Consider the following 18,148-nt stretch of genomic DNA (forward strand, 5'->3'; position numbering starts at 1 on the left):
GATTATCAATGTACAATAAATAGTAAAAAAGAAATGTGAAGGCTGGAATATAAATTTTGAGGTATACTTGCATTAAAGCTAAGAGGGGCAAAAGCGGAAGCCAAACTCCCATCTTTCTCGAGTCAAACCTGTTGACGAACTGATCCCGACGCCGGAGCACCTCTCCTCCTCTCAACTCGCAGCCGCCGATGACTTCTTCTCTCCTGCTATGGCAAATAAATCTCTGAGGAAGAAATCGGAAAAGCGTCCAGCAAATCCCAGTCCGACTAATCTCAGTACCAGTCCCTCCCGGCCTTCTGCCCGCTCGTTTGCCAAATATAAGATGGCCGTTTTACTGATTTCAGCTGTTGCTTTTGCGTGTGCTCTGATTTTCCTCAGCATTTCGTCGAACATGGGTAGCGTCGTCGGTGTGGAGCCGAGTATTGATCGGATTTACGACGTTACAGTTGTGAATGAGTTTCCTCACGATCCAAATGCCTTCACTCAGGTTTACTCCGTTTAATCTAGGTTTTTTTTTATGAATTTTCACGGTCGGTTTTGTTTATTGTTCAACGGAGTGCTCGTTGAAAAGGATCCATCAGTTATTTAATCGTTGCCAAGGTTAATTGTGAACCTAACTAAGGTGTCTTCTTCATTTGTGATCGAGTTCGAGTCCCCTGTTTTTTATTGGTTTGAATAATTCTGTAATCACTGATTCACTGCTAGTCTGCTACTATATTAAATTCCTTCTTGATTTGGATTATAGGTAACAAAAAAAGAACAATTATTTGCATTATTTTTTTATTCCATATTCATGAAATTGTGTTCAAAGAGAAACTATATTGACTTTCCAGTGGAATAAAATATGTGCTCTTCCGTTTATGGTGTTTAGAGTGATCAATTTTAAATGTTATGAGTCATTGTAGCATGTTCTTCCATACTGTTAGGGAAATGTTCAAAATTATTGCTCTATTCAGCAATAACAGCTTTGGTGTTCAGGGGCTCGTGTATGCAGGAAATGATGCTCTTTTTGAATCTACTGGGCTCTATGGACATGTGAGTATGCTCTTCCTCTGTCTTTCCATGTTTCACTTGTGATAAATTTAAGATATAAGTCAAATATTTTCAAGTCACTATGTATTTTCCAGTGTAGCATAATTTGAGATATACCTGTGATGGATAGGTATCTAGAACAAGTACCGGTATTGTTATCGAAGAATATTTGTTAAACAAATGCACTTCCACACTGAGGTGTTTTTTGCTAGATAGAGATATTGGCTTTAAAATGTGAAAATTATCTATTAAACTGCATGTGACCATGTCGGTATAATATATCTGAAGGAATGACAGCTATATTTGATGAGTACGGTTGACGTATTGTCAGATCAGTGAAGGACTTCCCTTGGATCATATGTCTCATAGATACAGTAACTAGCCAAGGTTGCTTCGTTAGAGCCACTGGATTATATATTACACAACTTTTTCTGTAACCTAAATATAGCAATGGAATCGTAACTTGCATACCCTAGCAATCCTTTTTTTCAATTTATAAATATCTTCCCTCGTATTCTTATTTAAAGTTAAATGCACATTTTATTTGTCTGAGCTATGTCTCATAGATGAAGAGCTTCTCCTAAGTCCTAACTTCACATGTTCTTATGTTAAATGGCAGTCATCAGTTCGGAAAGTTGCTATTCAGACAGGGAAGGTATGAAAATAATGATCACCTACTGATCCATATTTCTTGCTTTTCTTTGTTTTGCTTGGAATAACTGAGTTATTGTTTCCTGGGTGTTTTCTTCTATAACATCAAAAAGATTTGTAAATGTTTACCAATTTCTGATAATTTAAAAATATGTTTTATTGGAAGAGAAGAACCTATTTATGGAATTTCCAAGCATTAAGGAACATCTGAATTGTTTACCTCATATATCAATAACTATTGTTTTCTCTTTCTTTTTACAGGTTGAGGCTATCCATAAGATGGACTACTCTTACTTTGGGGAGGGTTTGACCCTTCTTGATGACAGGTTTGTCTGGATAATATGTGTTGGTTATGTTTTCAAATTATGATTTTGTTTTAACTGGATGAAAATCTTAAAAATTACCAGTATAACTTTTATTTGAAGTAATTAAGTAAACAATGCCAAAACTGGAGAAGCTTTCTGAATGTTCTGCTCCTATTTAATAAACTGATCTTACCTTCTGTCTTATGCGCTAACCAGTTCCTTTTAAGATATGGTGATTAAAACCATTTTAAGCTGAATGTTGCTTTAATTTGAGATTTAGTGTTATGGTAAATTCTAATGGTATTGTATCATGTACCTTTGTAGGTTGTTTCAAGTCAATTGGATGACAAAAACTGGTTTCATATATGACAGAAATAACTTGAGTAAAGTTTGTGCTCCACTTTTTAACTCCTTTTAAAGTCATTTCATATCTGTATAATGCTTGTGCAATAATTATATTATAGTAGTATAATTCTGTCACTATTCACCAAAAGTGTTCTCTATCGCATCTTCAACTTCAAGTATCTGATTTTTTGTTCATCATTTCTCTGTACTCCTGCATATTATCTACAACAAAGTTCTCGTATGTACCCCATAGATATTTTAGAAATGGTACTTTTTTAGTTACATGTGAAACTTGAATATGGACTTTAAGCTAAAGAAATCAATTCTGCTCCAAAGGCCAAAGCTGCATTGGTTGTTAGAGATATTATTCCACCTGTCTGATAAACAATTAGACACCGAACCCTGTAACTGCAACAATATTAAGTAATTGGGAAGGGAAAATAAAGGTTATGGGTAGCCTGTTCCATTTGTTCCTTGTCGTCAGAATGCAATAAGAAATGTCATCTTTCTACCATTAAACCTTTCCTTCTGATATTAGCCACTTTAGTCAGCATTGATAAGTTTAAATGTAAAAGTATTATATGTTTTTTTACTTAGGTTTAATGGTGGAGTCAAGACAACAATGTAAAATACTGTTGTAGATTTCTATTTCAGACCTATATCTTGACATCAGTTATACTGCAATAGAATCTTTATATTCTGTTCAATCCTTATAGCAAACGATTGGTTTGGGTAATTGCACTTAAAACAAGGGAAAGAAAAGATGTGACCACTATCTGAATTGGTGAAGCTAACAAGCTATTATTTGCTTTGCATCTGAATGTGGGCTCTCGATTTAGATAGATACTGTGATAAGCGTTCTTCATTACTGGTTTGGGTCTTTGAATTTTGGCATCCACTGCAGGTTAGCACGTTTATTAATCGAATGAAAGATGGTTGGGGGTTGGCAGCTGATGGACAAGTTCTATTTGGAAGTGATGGAACATCAACATTGTATCAGATTGACCCTCAGACAATGTTAGGTTTGCATCATCTGAGTTTCTACTTTTATATTTGGTCCTTTGAAGCATTCATTGCCAGCTTTCTCTTTCTGTACTCCTCCTAGTCCTACCCTCCATTCTCAATATGAACTGATCCTTTTAAGTGTTTCTCATCCTATTCTACCTTAGTTCGAACCAAATGGGAGTCTTTTAAATTTTACTATGGGAGTATGCCGAGGAAGTAATGGGGTGTTGATCTATCTCATATGTCAAAAGATATTGTTTATATTACCTGTCAAGTCTTCTCCCCACAAATTCAGTTGGTGTTTTGTATGCCAGCTTCATTTGTAACATAGTTGGTTTGGATGATGCAGTTATTAGAAATCATACTGTCAAGTATAAAGGCAATGAAGTACATAACCTGAATGAACTAGAGTATGTCGCTGGTGAAATATGGGCAAATGTTTGGCAGGTATGTTAATAAGCCTCCGATTCTATCATCGAGTCTTTCTTATCTTTCCGTCTTACCTTGGCATTGATAATACACAGTTCATTCTGCTAGACTAACTGCATAGCAAGAATATCAGGAAAAATTGGTCTTGTCTTGGGATGGATATACCTTCCAAAACTGAGGTTTAACCTTCACTCCATGTTTCATACTAATATTCATCAGTCAAATACATATATCTTTTCTCCCCCAATAATCAACTCCGTGTTGCACAACTGTCCGAATCTATTACAGGGAAGAGTTAATTGCATCTGGAAACATGGTAGGTTCTTTTTCTTCCTTCTCCCTGAACTAATATTGATATATTTAGTTTTACGATAATCATTTTGTAAAAATATATTGATCCGTTTTTCAGGGGATTGATGTATTGAATGGCATCGCCTGGGATCAGGCGCAGAACCGGATATTTAGTGAGTCCTCCAACCATTTTTATATTTATGCAGACAAACAAGATAGCCTAAAATGTTAACCTGGTGTTTATCAGTAACTGGGAAGTTATGGCCCAAGCTGTACGAGATAAAGCTGCAACGGTTGAAGAAGCCGTTCAATGGCGACATCAAGAGGCTCTGCATGCCGCCTGCAGCCCATTTTTAAAGAAGACCTTAGGCTTCCTACAGCACTGCAAATTCATGTCAAAATTATAAGTATTTGATAAGCAAGAGAATAAGTATTGATATGTAACAAAATCTACTATCCATGCAACATACTAGTATATTAAAAAACATGAAATTGATTCAAGAATTTTCTCTTTAAGAAATTAATACTACTCCACTAAATAGTGCATTGTGAATAAATATATGCATGTGATACATCACTAATGGTTGGTCATTAATTATTTCATTATTATATGCATATATTATAATCTATAATATCTTTGTTAATACAAATAGATATGATTTTCATAATGACAAACAAATAAAAGCAATACTTCAGAAAATGGAGCTGTTGTTGCATTTGGGCATCGTCTTTATGTAAGCCAGTGTTGTAGAAATCACATACAGCGATACATTTAAGTTTTTCTATTGAAAAAAACTACTCCATTTCTATGCTTAAGCATGAGATTTGAAACATTGTGAGAAGTTTTATTTGATGCTAGAATCATTAAGTTCTGCTTTTTTTTATTGAATTTACGCGAGGATAAGGAAAAAATGGCTCAAATTTATATTGAAAGTTTGACGATGTTGGAGTTTCTATGAACTAGGATAACAATAATTATAGATGGAAGGATCCTTGGCGACAAAATTTTTTTTAATTATAGTATATAAGAAGTTTTATCATGGTGTCGTGGTTTATTATGCTCAACATAATCTCCCTCACAAATACATTGATCATTCAAATTGTGCCATTCCTATGTAATTTTACAATTATTTTCATCTTTTGTACTCTTATACATAGTTTTCTGGTTATGACATTTTAAATAAAGTTTTTTGGAATTTTACCCTCTTTTTTCTTGACATTTTTGTGTAAGTGTGAAATATGATGAATTAAAAAACTAAGTTGGGGCAACATGAGTAGTTAAAAAGTATGTGTTTGTTAGTGTTACATACTGTAGATTGTAGTGTATATACACTACCAAAAAAAACTTGCGATTTAGTAATGGAATTATCTGTCACTAAACAGCAAAATTTCTTCTAAACACAGTTACCGACGGATCCGTCAATAACAAGCTTGTCACTAAAAACTTTTAGCGATGGATTTGTCCGTCACCAAAGTTACTAGCCCACTCAATGACGGAAAAGTAGGTGGTTGTCACATATTAGTGACGGACTTATCTGATACTAATTAGCGACTGACTAATTTCAGTCATTCATCCATCACTAGTTCTTGAGCTGTGTTTCACCGTCACTAATGAGCATTTTTTTAATAGTGATATGATATACTTCTAATAGAGTCTACCTACCATTAATAGTAAAAATAAACGGGTGTTCCTAATGACGAACATACTAGAATGATAAATGAGGACTCTTAATTGCGGGTGGAGAGAGTAGTACTATAAAGGAGGGCCTACCCTTTTTTAACAATACTCCCTCCGTTCCACAAAAATAGGCATTTTTTGTTGGATAAGGATTTTAATGCACAATTAGTATAGTTGGAGAGAAGAGAAGTAGAAAGAAAAAGTAATTAAAGTATTGTTAGTAAAGAATGAGGTGAAGAAGTAATTAAAGTATTGTTAGTAAAGAATGAGTTTCAACTCATTAGAGAAAAAAATTCAAATTTAGAAAATGCATATTCTTATGGGACGAATTAAAAAGAAAATAGTGCATATTATTAAGGAATGAGAGATTATGTCATTTACATCATTACACGTGACAATTGATTTGGTGGAATCTGTCACTGTGTGCACAAAATTCATGTATTATTTGGTAGTTATATAGCCTTAAATGCTAAACATTAATAATATTATTATTGTTAAATGAAATTGGTAAATTTTATCGAGCAATATGGGTATAAATACAATACGAATATATTATAGATATTATATACTGTGAGTTTTCCATCGGTACCAATCAAGTAGACCAGCTCCATATTAATTTTGACATGAATTTAAATTTTTAACCTTAAATAAGATAGAGTAAATATAAATTTCGAATATCAACAATTAAAATCCAATTTCATATGTATTTAAATTGTATTATAAAAATGTTAGTAGTATTATTTATCTATTTTTTCACCTCCAAGATCGTTTCAACATATAAAGACTAAAAATAAAACAAGTGACAATCAAATTATTCACCTAAAAATTGATATGGATGTTGATGATTCATGATTGTTCAATACAAAACCTTGATGTTTAATTGAAATGATTTTCCCCCTATTGTATAACAATAATAATAATAATAATTTTTTATTATTTTAGTAGTACTCCTATTAAAATTGTCTATAAGAGAGTTTTAAGATGAACCTTTATCGATAACGCTTTCATTGTCCTATCACAAGTTTTATTAATTTATAGGGATTTACTTTCTTAGATGAAATGAATTTTGAGATATATTAAGATTTGTGATCATTTATATTATTTGAGCTTATTTTATTTCATTTGTATTTCATTAAAAATACTTAATAATTTATATAAGAGCATCAGCAGTGGCGCGGAATTCCCAAAAACACCTTCTGAGTCCTGTCACGTCATACGGACTTCCCACTGCACAGTAGCAGACATCCCGAAGGACTTCCCACAATTAAAAAAATTCACAAATTCACAAATTAAACAATTTCCGGAAGTAAGAAATTTACGAAATTAAATAGTCGACACGAATACGGAGAAAATGCAACCACTTTATTTAAAAAAACATTTAATGCAATAAACGAGAATTCCGCGCGGACGTCCGTGGGAGTCAACGCAATGGCGGACGTCCGCGCGGCGTCGCGACGGAATTCCGCGTAAACGCCGCGGAACTGCGGTGTCATCGGCGGAATTCCGTATCCGTGCCTACCATGCACAATGGCGGACGTCCGCCGCGGAATTTCGGTACTCCGGTCGGAATTCCGCCGGAACGGGCGCCATTGCTGATGCTTTAATAGATCATATTAAATAAATACTACTCCTACATTATTAGATGATATTGCGTGTCACAGTTTTAGCATATGGAGTATATTCAATCAAATATGTATAAAGTATAAAGTTTTTTTTTTCTATTTTGGCTTTTAAAGCTGTCCTCTGTCATGCGACTTATTACAATTCTACCACAATAATTTGAGATTTGAGTTCAACGTTCATATTCGTCCACCGTCTATTGTTAGTGACGGTCACTGCACCACATCTGATTTTCTATACAATAACCCTTTCATTGTGTCTAACAATACAAGTTCTATTTTTAGATATCCCATTATTTTTATTTTGTGGCTTTGTGCTTTTTTAATCATTTCAAGCTAATCCAAGCAGGCGCTAATTTACGATGAGCCAGCGCAGTTACGTTTGTCATCATAATCACTTTTTCGCTTCACAACCAACCTCCAATGTAGCATGTAGTAATTTTCTGCACTCCAACTATAATTTTTGGAAGCATCTACATTTATTTATAGTATTACAAATATTTTAGATATTTCAAATTGTCGTCTTCTACTTTCAAATTCTCTATAATACTTGTAGTATATATTTTAGAATACAAGTAAACGTTTGGTAATATCTTGATTTATTTTTCTTTCTTATTTAGCCATTCTTATTATTTTATATTCACAATAACCGTGATGGAGTACGTACTAAACAAGCCCAATAGCAGTGACGGCCCATTAGCCCAAAGCCCAAGGAAGAGTATCAGTTCGGCATTACCAAAGAGTTCGGCCCCAGCCGCATTACCAAAGAGTTCGGCCCCAGCCTACAGCTCGGTAAAAGCCGACCAATCAGTTCGGCATTACCAAAGAGTTCGGCCCCAGCCTACAGCTCGGTAAAAGCCGACCAATCAAGCTCTACTCTCAGATCGGCAAAAGCTGCTCGGTCATAGTTCAGAAGTTCGGTCTCAGTATTCGACCGAACTGGGAGATAGTGGACTCATGCAGAACCTCCACGACCTCCACTACACGATCTATTTAGTGGTGTCAACTCATGCAGGATCTCATGCAGGATAGCGGACCAAACAAAGAGATAGTGGACCCATGCAGGATCTCATGACCTCCACGACATCCACTACCTAGTTAGTGGTGATGCAAGCCACGACCTAGTTAGTGGTGATGCAAGCCACGATCTTAGTTCAATGTATAAATAGAACTTAGATCAGATAGAAAAGGGCTCTAGACATCAAATATCATATAGCAAGTCTGTATTTGTAAGCTGTAAACCAGATCAAGCAATACAATCTTGCCCTCCTTTCTTCCCGTGGACGTAGATTTACCTCAGTAAATCGAACCACGTAATTCCTTGTGTCGTGATCTATATTTTTCATCCGCATTTGTTACCATCAAAAATTCGCCCAACCATCACTGGCGCCGTCTGTGGGAAACAGAGAACCAAATTTGTGATAAAGCGAATTTTTGACCCTTTTTCCACCCCAAAAAAAAAAAAAAAATGCATACCAGATCGCGTAACACCCATAATACCGTTCATGATAACCATGAGGAAGCTAGTCCAGCCCGCAGGTCTGGAAAACAGCCTCGGGAGAAATCTACTTCCAGTTCTCACGGAGAAGGAACAAGCCGCTCAAAGACTCATCGCACCGAGTCTTCCCAGCAGCCCGATTTGAACGAGGCTGTCAAATTGTTTTTGGCCGAGAAGCAGGAAGAGTTCTTAATTTTCCTGCAAAAGAGCCAAAAGCCGGAGACGAAAACGGTGGATTCTCCCTCCTCATCCAGACATGAAAGTCACTACCGCAGTAGTGCTGTGTCTTCCAGGAAGAAGAATCCTCAACCCCGACATGTTCCTGTTCCTTCTCGGTACCGGAATCACAGGAGAACTCCATCTCCTCCATACCGAAGAGATGTCGGGTTCGCCATGTACGGAGCATTGAAGACTCCGTTCTCGGACGATATCACCCGAACTCCCTTGCCACAGAACTACCGAACTCCGTCGATGACTTATGACGGGTTAGTGGATCCTCATGATTTCTTGGGACGCTATCAGTATAACATGGCGAACCAGGGTCTCAATGAGGTCCATATGTGCAAGCTGTTTCCCGAGCTGCTTATCGGGAACGCAAGAAGGTGGTTCGATAGCCTCCCCCAAGGCAGCATTAGATCTTACCGAGATCTAATGGATGCTTTCCACAGGAGGTTCTTTCAGAAAGCGGAAGCCCGAATCACTTCGGCTCAGCTGCTTTCTATACGTCAAGGTCGCGACAAAAAGATCAGCGACTTTATGACGAGATTCCACCAGGAATGCCTACAAGTAGATGATCTCAATGATCTACTTGTCATTTCGGCATTCCAAAATGGAATCCTGCCCGGAGCTCTCTACAGAAAGCTCGTGGAATGCAGTCCGCAAACAGCTCAAGAGATGTGGGACATTGCGGACCAGTTTTCTCGTGCCGATGAGGCAGACCGTCTAAAACGGTCTTTAGACAGCTCATCTAGAGAAGACAAAAAGAAGCCCGATCATAGCGATCAGAGGCTTCCTCGCCGAACTCCTTCCCCACTAAAGGAGGGATAGCGGTCATCCGAGGTGATCAAAAGAGAGCAAAAGAGTGTCTGCAGATTGCGCTTAAAAGTGCCGAGCAATCAGATCGGCATCATCAAGCATAGCAATCACAGCAGCCGGAGTCAGAGGCAAGCGAAATGACCGAAGTCACACCAGAGTCGAACTCAATGACCGTTCAGTTATATGAAGATGATCCATCCAGAACGGTCAAGATCGGTTTCGCGGGAACGCCCCTACTCCGGGAAAAGACCATCCAGCTCCTCAAGGAGTACAAAGATGTCTTTGCATGGTCTCCGTTGGACATGACCGGAGTGCCCCCTGAGGTAATCACTCATCGATTAAATATTGATCCTTCAGTCCGGCCTATAAAACAGAAGCAAAGACTCTTTGCGGCAGAAAGAAATCAAGTCATCCATGACGAAGTCCGCCAATTACTGAAAGCGGATGTATTATTCGAGGTGAAATATCCTTCTTGGGTGGCCAATCCTGTGATGATCAAGAAAAAAGAAGGAGGATGGCGGATGTGCATAGATTTTACCGATCTAAAAAAGCACTGTCCTAAAGATTGCTATCCCCTTCCGAACATAGATAAAAAAGTAGAAGCTTTGATCGGCTTCGAAATTTTCTGTTTTCTTGATTTATACAAAGGCTACCACCAAGTTTTAATGGATGAGAATGATGCTTCAAAAACGGCTTTCATTACTGACTTCGGCATCTTTGCTTATAAAAAGATGCCATTCGGTTTAAAGAATGCCGGAGCCACATATCAAAGGATGGTAGATAAGCTCTTTCGGCATTTGATCGGAAAAGAGGTTGAAGTGTATGTTGACGACATAGTCGTCAAAAGCAGAAGCACTTCGGAGTACGAAGACAACCTCAAATCCACCCTCGACGTGCTCAAAAAAGCCAACCTCAAACTCAATCCCCAAAAATGTACCTTTTTGGTAGATTTGGGAAAGTTTCTGGGTTGTTGGGTTTCAAGGGACGGACTCAAGGCAAATCCCTCAAAAGTTCAAGTTGTTCAGAACATGGCGATGCCGAAGTCCATACATGATGTGCAAAGACTAACTGGATGTCTAGCCGCACTGAATAGATTCCTTTCCCAGGCAGCCGAAAAGCAACTACCGTTCTTCAAAGTATTGAAAAAGGCACCAAAGTTTGAGTGGGGAGCCGAGCAGAAAAAGGCATTTGACGAGCTCAAAAGTTATTTAGCCAAGCTTCCAATTCTCTCTGCTCCAACAGATGCCGAAGTGATATTCTTATACTTAGCGGCATCAGATCAAACCATTAGCGCGGTGCTTGTACGAGAAGAAGGCCTAAAGCAGCTTCCCATCTACTTTACAAGCCAAGCATTAAGAGGTCCAGAAACAAGGTATCAACCTCTGGAAAAAATTGCTCTGGCGTTAGTAAATGCAGCAAGGAGACTGCGGCCATACTTCTATGCTCACAAGGTATGTGTCTTAACCGATCTGCCACTTCGGCAAGTTTTGACCAAGCCAGAAGCATCAGGCAGAATCGCCAAATGGGCCATAGAGTTGGGAGAACACTCAATAGAATATCTACCTCGGAAAGCCATCAAGGGACAAGCCTTGGCAGATTTTCTTGCAGAAGCAAAGTTCGATCAAGCAATCCCTGTTATTGCCGAACAGAAAAATCCTGCCAATGACGAACTAACACAGCCCCAAGAATCCGAAGTAGAACCGCCGGACTGCTGGAGTGGATTCGTAGATGGAGCTTCGAATAAGACGGGAAGTGGAGCTGGTATTCTACTTATCGCTCCCGACGGACACGAGGTAACTTATTCACTTCGGTTCTTATTCCCAACTACTAATAACGAAGCCGAATACGAAGCCCTCCTTGCCGGACTTCAATTAGCGCAAAGTCTATTTGTTAAATCTCTCAAAATCCATTGTGATTCACAAGTCATAGTGAATCACATGCTGGGTACAAGTGAAGCCCGAGATGAGAGGATGAAAAAATACTTGGACAAAGCGCAAAGCATTAGCCGAAGTTTCTCTTATTTTCGGATAATCCGCATTCCCAGAGCAGAAAACAGCCGAGCAGATACTTTAAGTAAGTTGGCCTCATATCCGAGCTCAAAGGTGGAGGAATTACTACACCGAAGCATTGATGAAGCTGAGGTACATTCAGTAACCAGCTCGCCGAACTGGATGACGCCGATCTTACAGTATCTAGATCAAGGACAACTGCCCGAGGATAAGAGAGAAGCTCGGAAAATCACATGCCGAGCACTTCGGTATGAACTTCATGAAGGAGTCCTATACAGAAAGTCCTACCTTCAACCGTTATTGCGATGTGTAGGACCAGAAGAGACGGACTACATCCTTAGAGAAGTTCATGAAGGATCTTGCGGTAGCCACATCGGAGCTAGAGCTTTAGCTAAAAAAGTTCTGAGATGGGGATATTATTGGCCAACTTTGGTACAAGAAGCAGTGCAGCTCGTCAAGACATGTACGAAGTGCCAAATTCATGCAAATATCCCAAGGATGCCGCAGACCGATCTATGTGCTATGCAAAGCCCTTGGCCTTTTATGCAATGGGGCATAGACATAGTAGGACCACTACCACAAGCTCCTCGGCAAATGAAATTCCTTATCGTTGCCGTGGATTACTTCACGAAGTGGGTGGAGGCTGAACCATTAGCTACGATAACGAGCTCGAAGGCATTGGATTTCGTCTGGAAGAACATAGTGTGCCGATTTGGCATACCCCACATCCTCATTTCGGATAATGGGACTCAGTTCACCGACAAGACATTCAAGAATTGGTGCCAAGAGCTGAATATTCAACAGCGGTTCACTTCGGTCTCCCACCCACAAGCAAACGGACAAACGGAGGTAACAAACCGTATCTTGGTGAAAGGGTTAAAAGCTCGGTTAGAACAAGCCAAAGGACAATGGGTAGAAAATCTCCCTCAAGTCCTATGGTCCTACCGAACTACACCCAAAACCTCCAACGGTGAAACTCCGTACAGTCTGGTGTACGGCACTGAAGCCGTGATTCCGGTTGAGATCGGCATACCCAGTCCCCGAACTCTTAATTTCTCAGCAGAAATGAATGATGACGGACTGAGAGCCGAACTAGATCTGGCCGAAGAAAGAAGAGAATTGGCCTGCATAAAAGCAGCCAAGTACAAGGAGCAAGTAGCCCGGTATTATAACCAAAGGGTGAAAAAGCTGCAATTTCAAGTGGGAGATCTCGTCTTGAGAAACAACGAAGTAAGCCGAGCAGAAAAGCTGGGCAAACTCGAACCCACATGGGAAGGTCCATATCGGGTGTCAGAAGTCCTCGGCAAAGGGTCTTACAAATTGACTCACATGTCAGGAGAACAAGTACCCCGAACATGGTACATTTCCAACCTCAAGAAGTTCCATTTGTAAGAGACAGTCCGGTCAGTCAGTCTTGTGTCTAGTTCGGTCCTAGGGGTATGTGCTTTCTTTGTTTTTTACTTGTTTTTCATGTTTGTCTATGTGCGTTTTGTTCGTCTATGTGCGTTTTGTCTGTCTATATGCGTGTCGTCTCTTACAAATGTTACTGAGGTATCTTGTTCTTCGAAGGCTGATCCCCTTTTTAGAACATATATAAGCCAACGATTGTGAGTCCAAGCTTCTAAGGAGGATACAAGACCACAATTCAGCTTAAGAAACAAGCAGTTCGTCTGAAACGAACTGCAACAAAGGGAAAGTCCGATCCACGCGATAAAACTCGCCGAACTAGGACAAGGGAAAGTCCGATCCACGCGATAAAACTCGCTGAATTAGGACAAGGGAAAGTCCGATCCCCAAATTAGGACAAGGGAAAGTCCGATCCGAGCGATAAAACTCGCCAAATTAGGACACAAGCTTAGTCCGGTCAAAGAAATTTACTTCATAAGACCAAAGACGAGTCCGGTCAAAGAAGTTTACTTCATAAGACCAAAGACGAGTCCGGTCAAAGAAGTTTATTTCATAAGACCGAGGACCAAGTCCGGTCAAAGAAGTTTACTTCATAAGACCAAAGACGAGTCCGGTCAAAGGAGCTTACTTCATAAGACCGAGGACGAGTCCGGTCAAAGAAGTTTACTTCATAAGACCGAGGACGAGCACGATGAAATTTTTTCGCTGAGCTGTAAATACGCAGTGATAGAAGCGAAATGAAGATTTCATTTATTAAAACTTGTTCGGCATACAACTCCGCTGCCCTACGAGAAGGCGTTACGCTATTACAAAGGACTATTCTACTGTCCCTGGTTGCTAAAGTTGAGCCATCTATTCACAAAATCCTCGTGAAGCCGAGTTCGGGCGTTCTCGGCAGCTGAAGAATAAGCAGGTCGACGAGATGCTCTAATCGACCTACCGCCTCTTCCCTGAACCCGGGAAGCTCTAGCACCTCGGCGGCGAAGAGTCTCTTCACGAAGCATTTGTTGATCTTGCTCACTCATAATCACAGCTCCTCTACGAACTTCAGTCCGTTCTTGTCTTGACGTTTCCGGTTGCTCCTGAGTCCGTTCTCGTCTTGACGTTTCCGGCTGTTCCTGAGTTCGTTGCTGACTTGGAGTAGGGTTTTGAGCAAGTGAATCAGGGGTTTGAGCTGGAGTGTGACCATCTGTTGGCAGGAAATGCCTAAGGAATCTCTCGATTGAGGGACGCCGGGAAAGAATGATGTCGTACCGAGAAGCCCAGCGCCGCAATGATTTCACGACTTGTTGGCAAGCCGAGCTCTCCAGCGCATTGTTCCTCCGGAGTACATGATATTCCTCCCACAGTTCGTCAACTCGTTCCTGAACTTCAGAGATGGTCATTCCCCCGCGCCTGCAGATGAAATCCTCATACGCAGTCCTCTCAGCGACGGCAGTGTTCAGCTCGGCCTCCAGATCTTTCTTTTCGGACTCTAAGTCCTTATTGTCGGCCTCCAGCTTCACTAAACAAGCCAAGAGTTCGTCATTCTTCATCTGGTCAGCTATGGCTTTTTTCTCAGCTTCGTCTAAAGCGGAAGAGTACAGCCGCTTCCAGTGAAGTACCTCCAGCTCCTTAAGAGTTAAGAATACAAAGCAGCTATGTCAGTTCGGCATTTCATTTTACCGAGCAGGTAGTAAACCACAACAGGAGTAAAAGAGAGTACGAAAAGCTATACGAAGACACAAGTGCAGAAAGAAGAATTTTTTCATTCATAAGAAAAAAAAATTTTTTACACAAGGGCTTCAAAGCCATTTTACAAGAAGGAAGAAACTAAACTAAGAGAAGGGAGACGAAATCATACTCCGCCAACTTCGTCTCCGGCTCCTCGGTGAAGTTCAGCTTCCTTCTCCTTGTCTGCCTCAGCTTCAGCCTCGGCCTCCATGCTCCCCCCAGCCTGCTCGGTGCCCCCATCACCGATCAGCAGCACCTCTTGCTCGGCCTGCCTGCCTCCGGTCTGCTGATCAAGCTGCTCAGTCTCACCCTCTCCGTGGAAAATTGGAGCAGGTGAAACTGGCCCTAAGGAGGCGAAGATAGCCTCCATATTCTCGTCCTGATCAGCTCGGCAACTACGAACTCGGTCAGCAGAAAGCAGGACCGAGGACGAAGCAAGCTCCTCAAGGAGCGGCAGACTCTGGAGACGAGCTGCTATCTCTCGGCCGTACAGAGGCAGGACGACTTCGGGCCCCTGCTCGGCATTATCGGTCATCAGTTTCAGCAGATCACCGACAAAGGCCGAAAATTGATTGCTCAGAAAGAGTTTCTCCGCGAAAGCACGGAGAATCTCCCCTTGGGCAACCACGGCGGCAGCATCCCTCCGTTTCGTCTGCTCTCGCTGGATGACGAGCTGGTTTTTGGCAAACTGGGCTTCATCCTGGGCCGAGATCCTAGCAGCTCTGGCCTTCTCAAAGTCTGCCTTAGCCTGTTCGGCCTGGTGACGAGCAGCCGCCAACTTCCTCTGCATCTCAGCATAATCGTTGGACGCTTTGGAGAGTTCAACGGCGACGAGCTTGGAGAGCATATCGTTCCTCTGAAAATGGAAAAAGGAAAAAGTCAACCGAGAGGCCACAAAAAAAATACAGGAAAAAAGCAAGGCCAGAAAATCAAGAACAGAATTCACCTCGGCGAAGTCCGTGGGCCATAAAAAGGGCTCACAGATATGTTCCGAAGGAGGCGCCAAGACCACGTCTTTCTCCGGCGCTCTTGGGGGCTTCTGGGTCTTCCCTTTCCTACTTGCCGAAGTCGACTCCGGCTTCTTTGGATCCGAAGAGGTCTTTTGCCTCTTCGGATTCTTCTCGGCATCAGACGCCGAGCTGCTGGTTTTCGGCCTCTCCGGTTCCTTAGATTCGGAGGATTTGCGACCGAACTTGTTTAGCAAGTTCACTGCCAAAAAGCAAGAAAACAAGGTTAGTTTTCGTCGTCAAGGCAGTAATGCGTAAAAAAGAAATCCTCACCCTCAGCCTCTTCGTCCGAAGACGAGGAGTCGAACACGAAGTCGCCCTTGACGAGCTCAGACTCCAGGTACTGCTTCCTAATCATAGGAATCTTATTGAGCTCGCCCTCGAGCTCGTCCAACGGTTCTAACCGAGGATGAGGAATCACGGACTTCGGCCCTCTCCAGGGAAAGCCCGGAGCCGCTGTCCTATTATAAAAAAAGAAGCGATGTTGCCACTTTGGCCACTTGGTTTTGCAGAAGGCCCTAAAAGGCTGTAAAGGGATCAAGTAAAACCAAGATCCCTTCCTCTTAAACTGGAAAAAATTAAGGATTGCCCTCAGAGACAGATCCTTATCTAGCCTACGCAGTTCGGCAGCAAAGGCCGATAAGTGCCTCCAAGAATTCGGAGTCACCTGACCTAAAGGGAGTTGAAAAAAATCTAGCAGCTCTACAAAGGCAGGGGGAAGAGGGAAACGAAGCCCGCATTCCAAGCCGGCTTCATAAACGGTGGCGTAACCCTCCGGCGGCGAGTCAGCCCTATGAAGGTCGTCGGGAATCGCAACCTTCCCCCCAGGAAAAAAATATTTTTCGTGTAAAGATATCACAGTATCCTTACTCAAGATGCTGTGAAAATACTCTACGGTCTTCTCCCCGGATTCTTTCCGGCTAGAAGACCCCTTATCCCCTTTCCTACCGCTACCTGACTCAGAAGAAGAAGAAGAAGACATAGTTCTTACTCTTTCAAAGTCTGAAAAAATTCTGAAGAAATTCTTGAAAGCGGAAGGAAATTTTTTCGCAAAAGAGAGAGAATGCAGAAGAAGCAATAGCAAAAGTGTTCAACTGATGAATAAAGGACGTATTTATCAGATTCGGAGAAGATTTCAAAATCATCGCACCGTTTCGAATCCCACCTTTTCAGGATTCAACGGCCGGATTTTACTGTCGCATTTAATGCAGTCACGCGCAAGGCACGTCCCCTGACGTCAGCCTCCCCTGTACCTTTATCCAGAATGCCGAAGTGACTCGCTTCGCCGAAGTGATTCACTTCGCTTTTCGGGGGGGGTAGTGATGGAGTACGTACTAAACAAGCTCAATAGCAGTGACGGCCCATTAGCCCAAAGCCCAAGGAAGAGTATCAGTTCGGCATTACCAAAGAGTTCGGCCCCAGCCGCATTACCAAAGAGTTCGGCCCCAGCCTACAGCTCGGTAAAAGCCGACCAATCAAGCTCTACTCTCAGATCGGCAAAAGCTGCTCGGTCATAGTTCAGAAGTTCGGTCTCAGTATTCGACCGAACTGGGAGATAGTGGACTCATGCAGAACCTCCACGACCTCCACTACACGATCTATTTAGTGGTGTCAACTCATGCAGGATCTCATGCAGGATAGCGGACCAAACAAAGAGATAGTGGACCCATGCAGGATCTCATGACCTCCACGACATCCACTACCTAGTTAGTGGTGATGCAAGCCACGACCTAGTTAGTGGTGATGCAAGCCACGATCTTAGTTCAATGTATAAATAGAACTTAGATCAGATAGAAAAGGGCTCTAGACATCAAATATCATATAGCAAGTCTGTATTTGTAAGCTGTAAACCAGATCAAGCAATACAATCTTGCCCTCCTTTCTTCCCGTGGACGTAGATTTACCTCAGTAAATCGAACCACGTAATTCCTTGTGTCGTGATCTATATTTTTCATCCGCATTTGTTACCATCAAAAATTCGCCCAACCATCAAACCGCTTCCTGTTTTTTCCCTAAAAAATGATCATATAATATGTATTGTTTTGATTAAAATAGAAATTTATTTCCAGCACATACCGCCCTGGTCACTATATAAATCAGAAAACTCAGTCCACGATACTAACG

The 18,148-nt window shown here is 41.2% G+C and overlaps 1 protein-coding gene across 1 annotated transcript; it reads left to right on the top strand.

The window, feature by feature from the left end:
- LOC121753021 (glutaminyl-peptide cyclotransferase-like) lies at positions 1–4,597 on the top strand. The gene is made up of 11 exons (XM_042148153.1): positions 1–487; positions 979–1,035; positions 1,652–1,687; positions 1,945–2,009; positions 2,313–2,376; positions 3,238–3,355; positions 3,688–3,785; positions 3,876–3,946; positions 4,056–4,083; positions 4,177–4,231; positions 4,306–4,597. Exons 1-11 carry the CDS (start codon positions 209–211, stop codon positions 4,413–4,415), a joined length of 981 nt encoding a protein of 326 aa, XP_042004087.1. The 5' UTR covers positions 1–208; the 3' UTR covers positions 4,416–4,597.
- Positions 4,598–18,148: the final 13,551 nt, after the last annotated feature.

Source organism: Salvia splendens, chromosome 10 (assembly GCF_004379255.2).
Source record: "Salvia splendens isolate huo1 chromosome 10, SspV2, whole genome shotgun sequence".
Classification (NCBI taxonomy): domain Eukaryota; kingdom Viridiplantae; phylum Streptophyta; class Magnoliopsida; order Lamiales; family Lamiaceae; genus Salvia; species Salvia splendens.

Coding starts and splice junctions, on each gene's coding strand:
- LOC121753021 (XM_042148153.1), top strand. CDS start 209: ATGGCAAATAAATCTCTGAGGAAGAAATCGGAAAAGCGTCCAGCAAAT. Junction 2,010..2,312: donor TTGACCCTTCTTGATGACAG/GTTTGTCTGGAT, acceptor GTACCTTTGTAG/GTTGTTTCAAGTCAATTGGA. Junction 3,947..4,055: donor ATATACCTTCCAAAACTGAG/GTTTAACCTTCA, acceptor AATCTATTACAG/GGAAGAGTTAATTGCATCTG.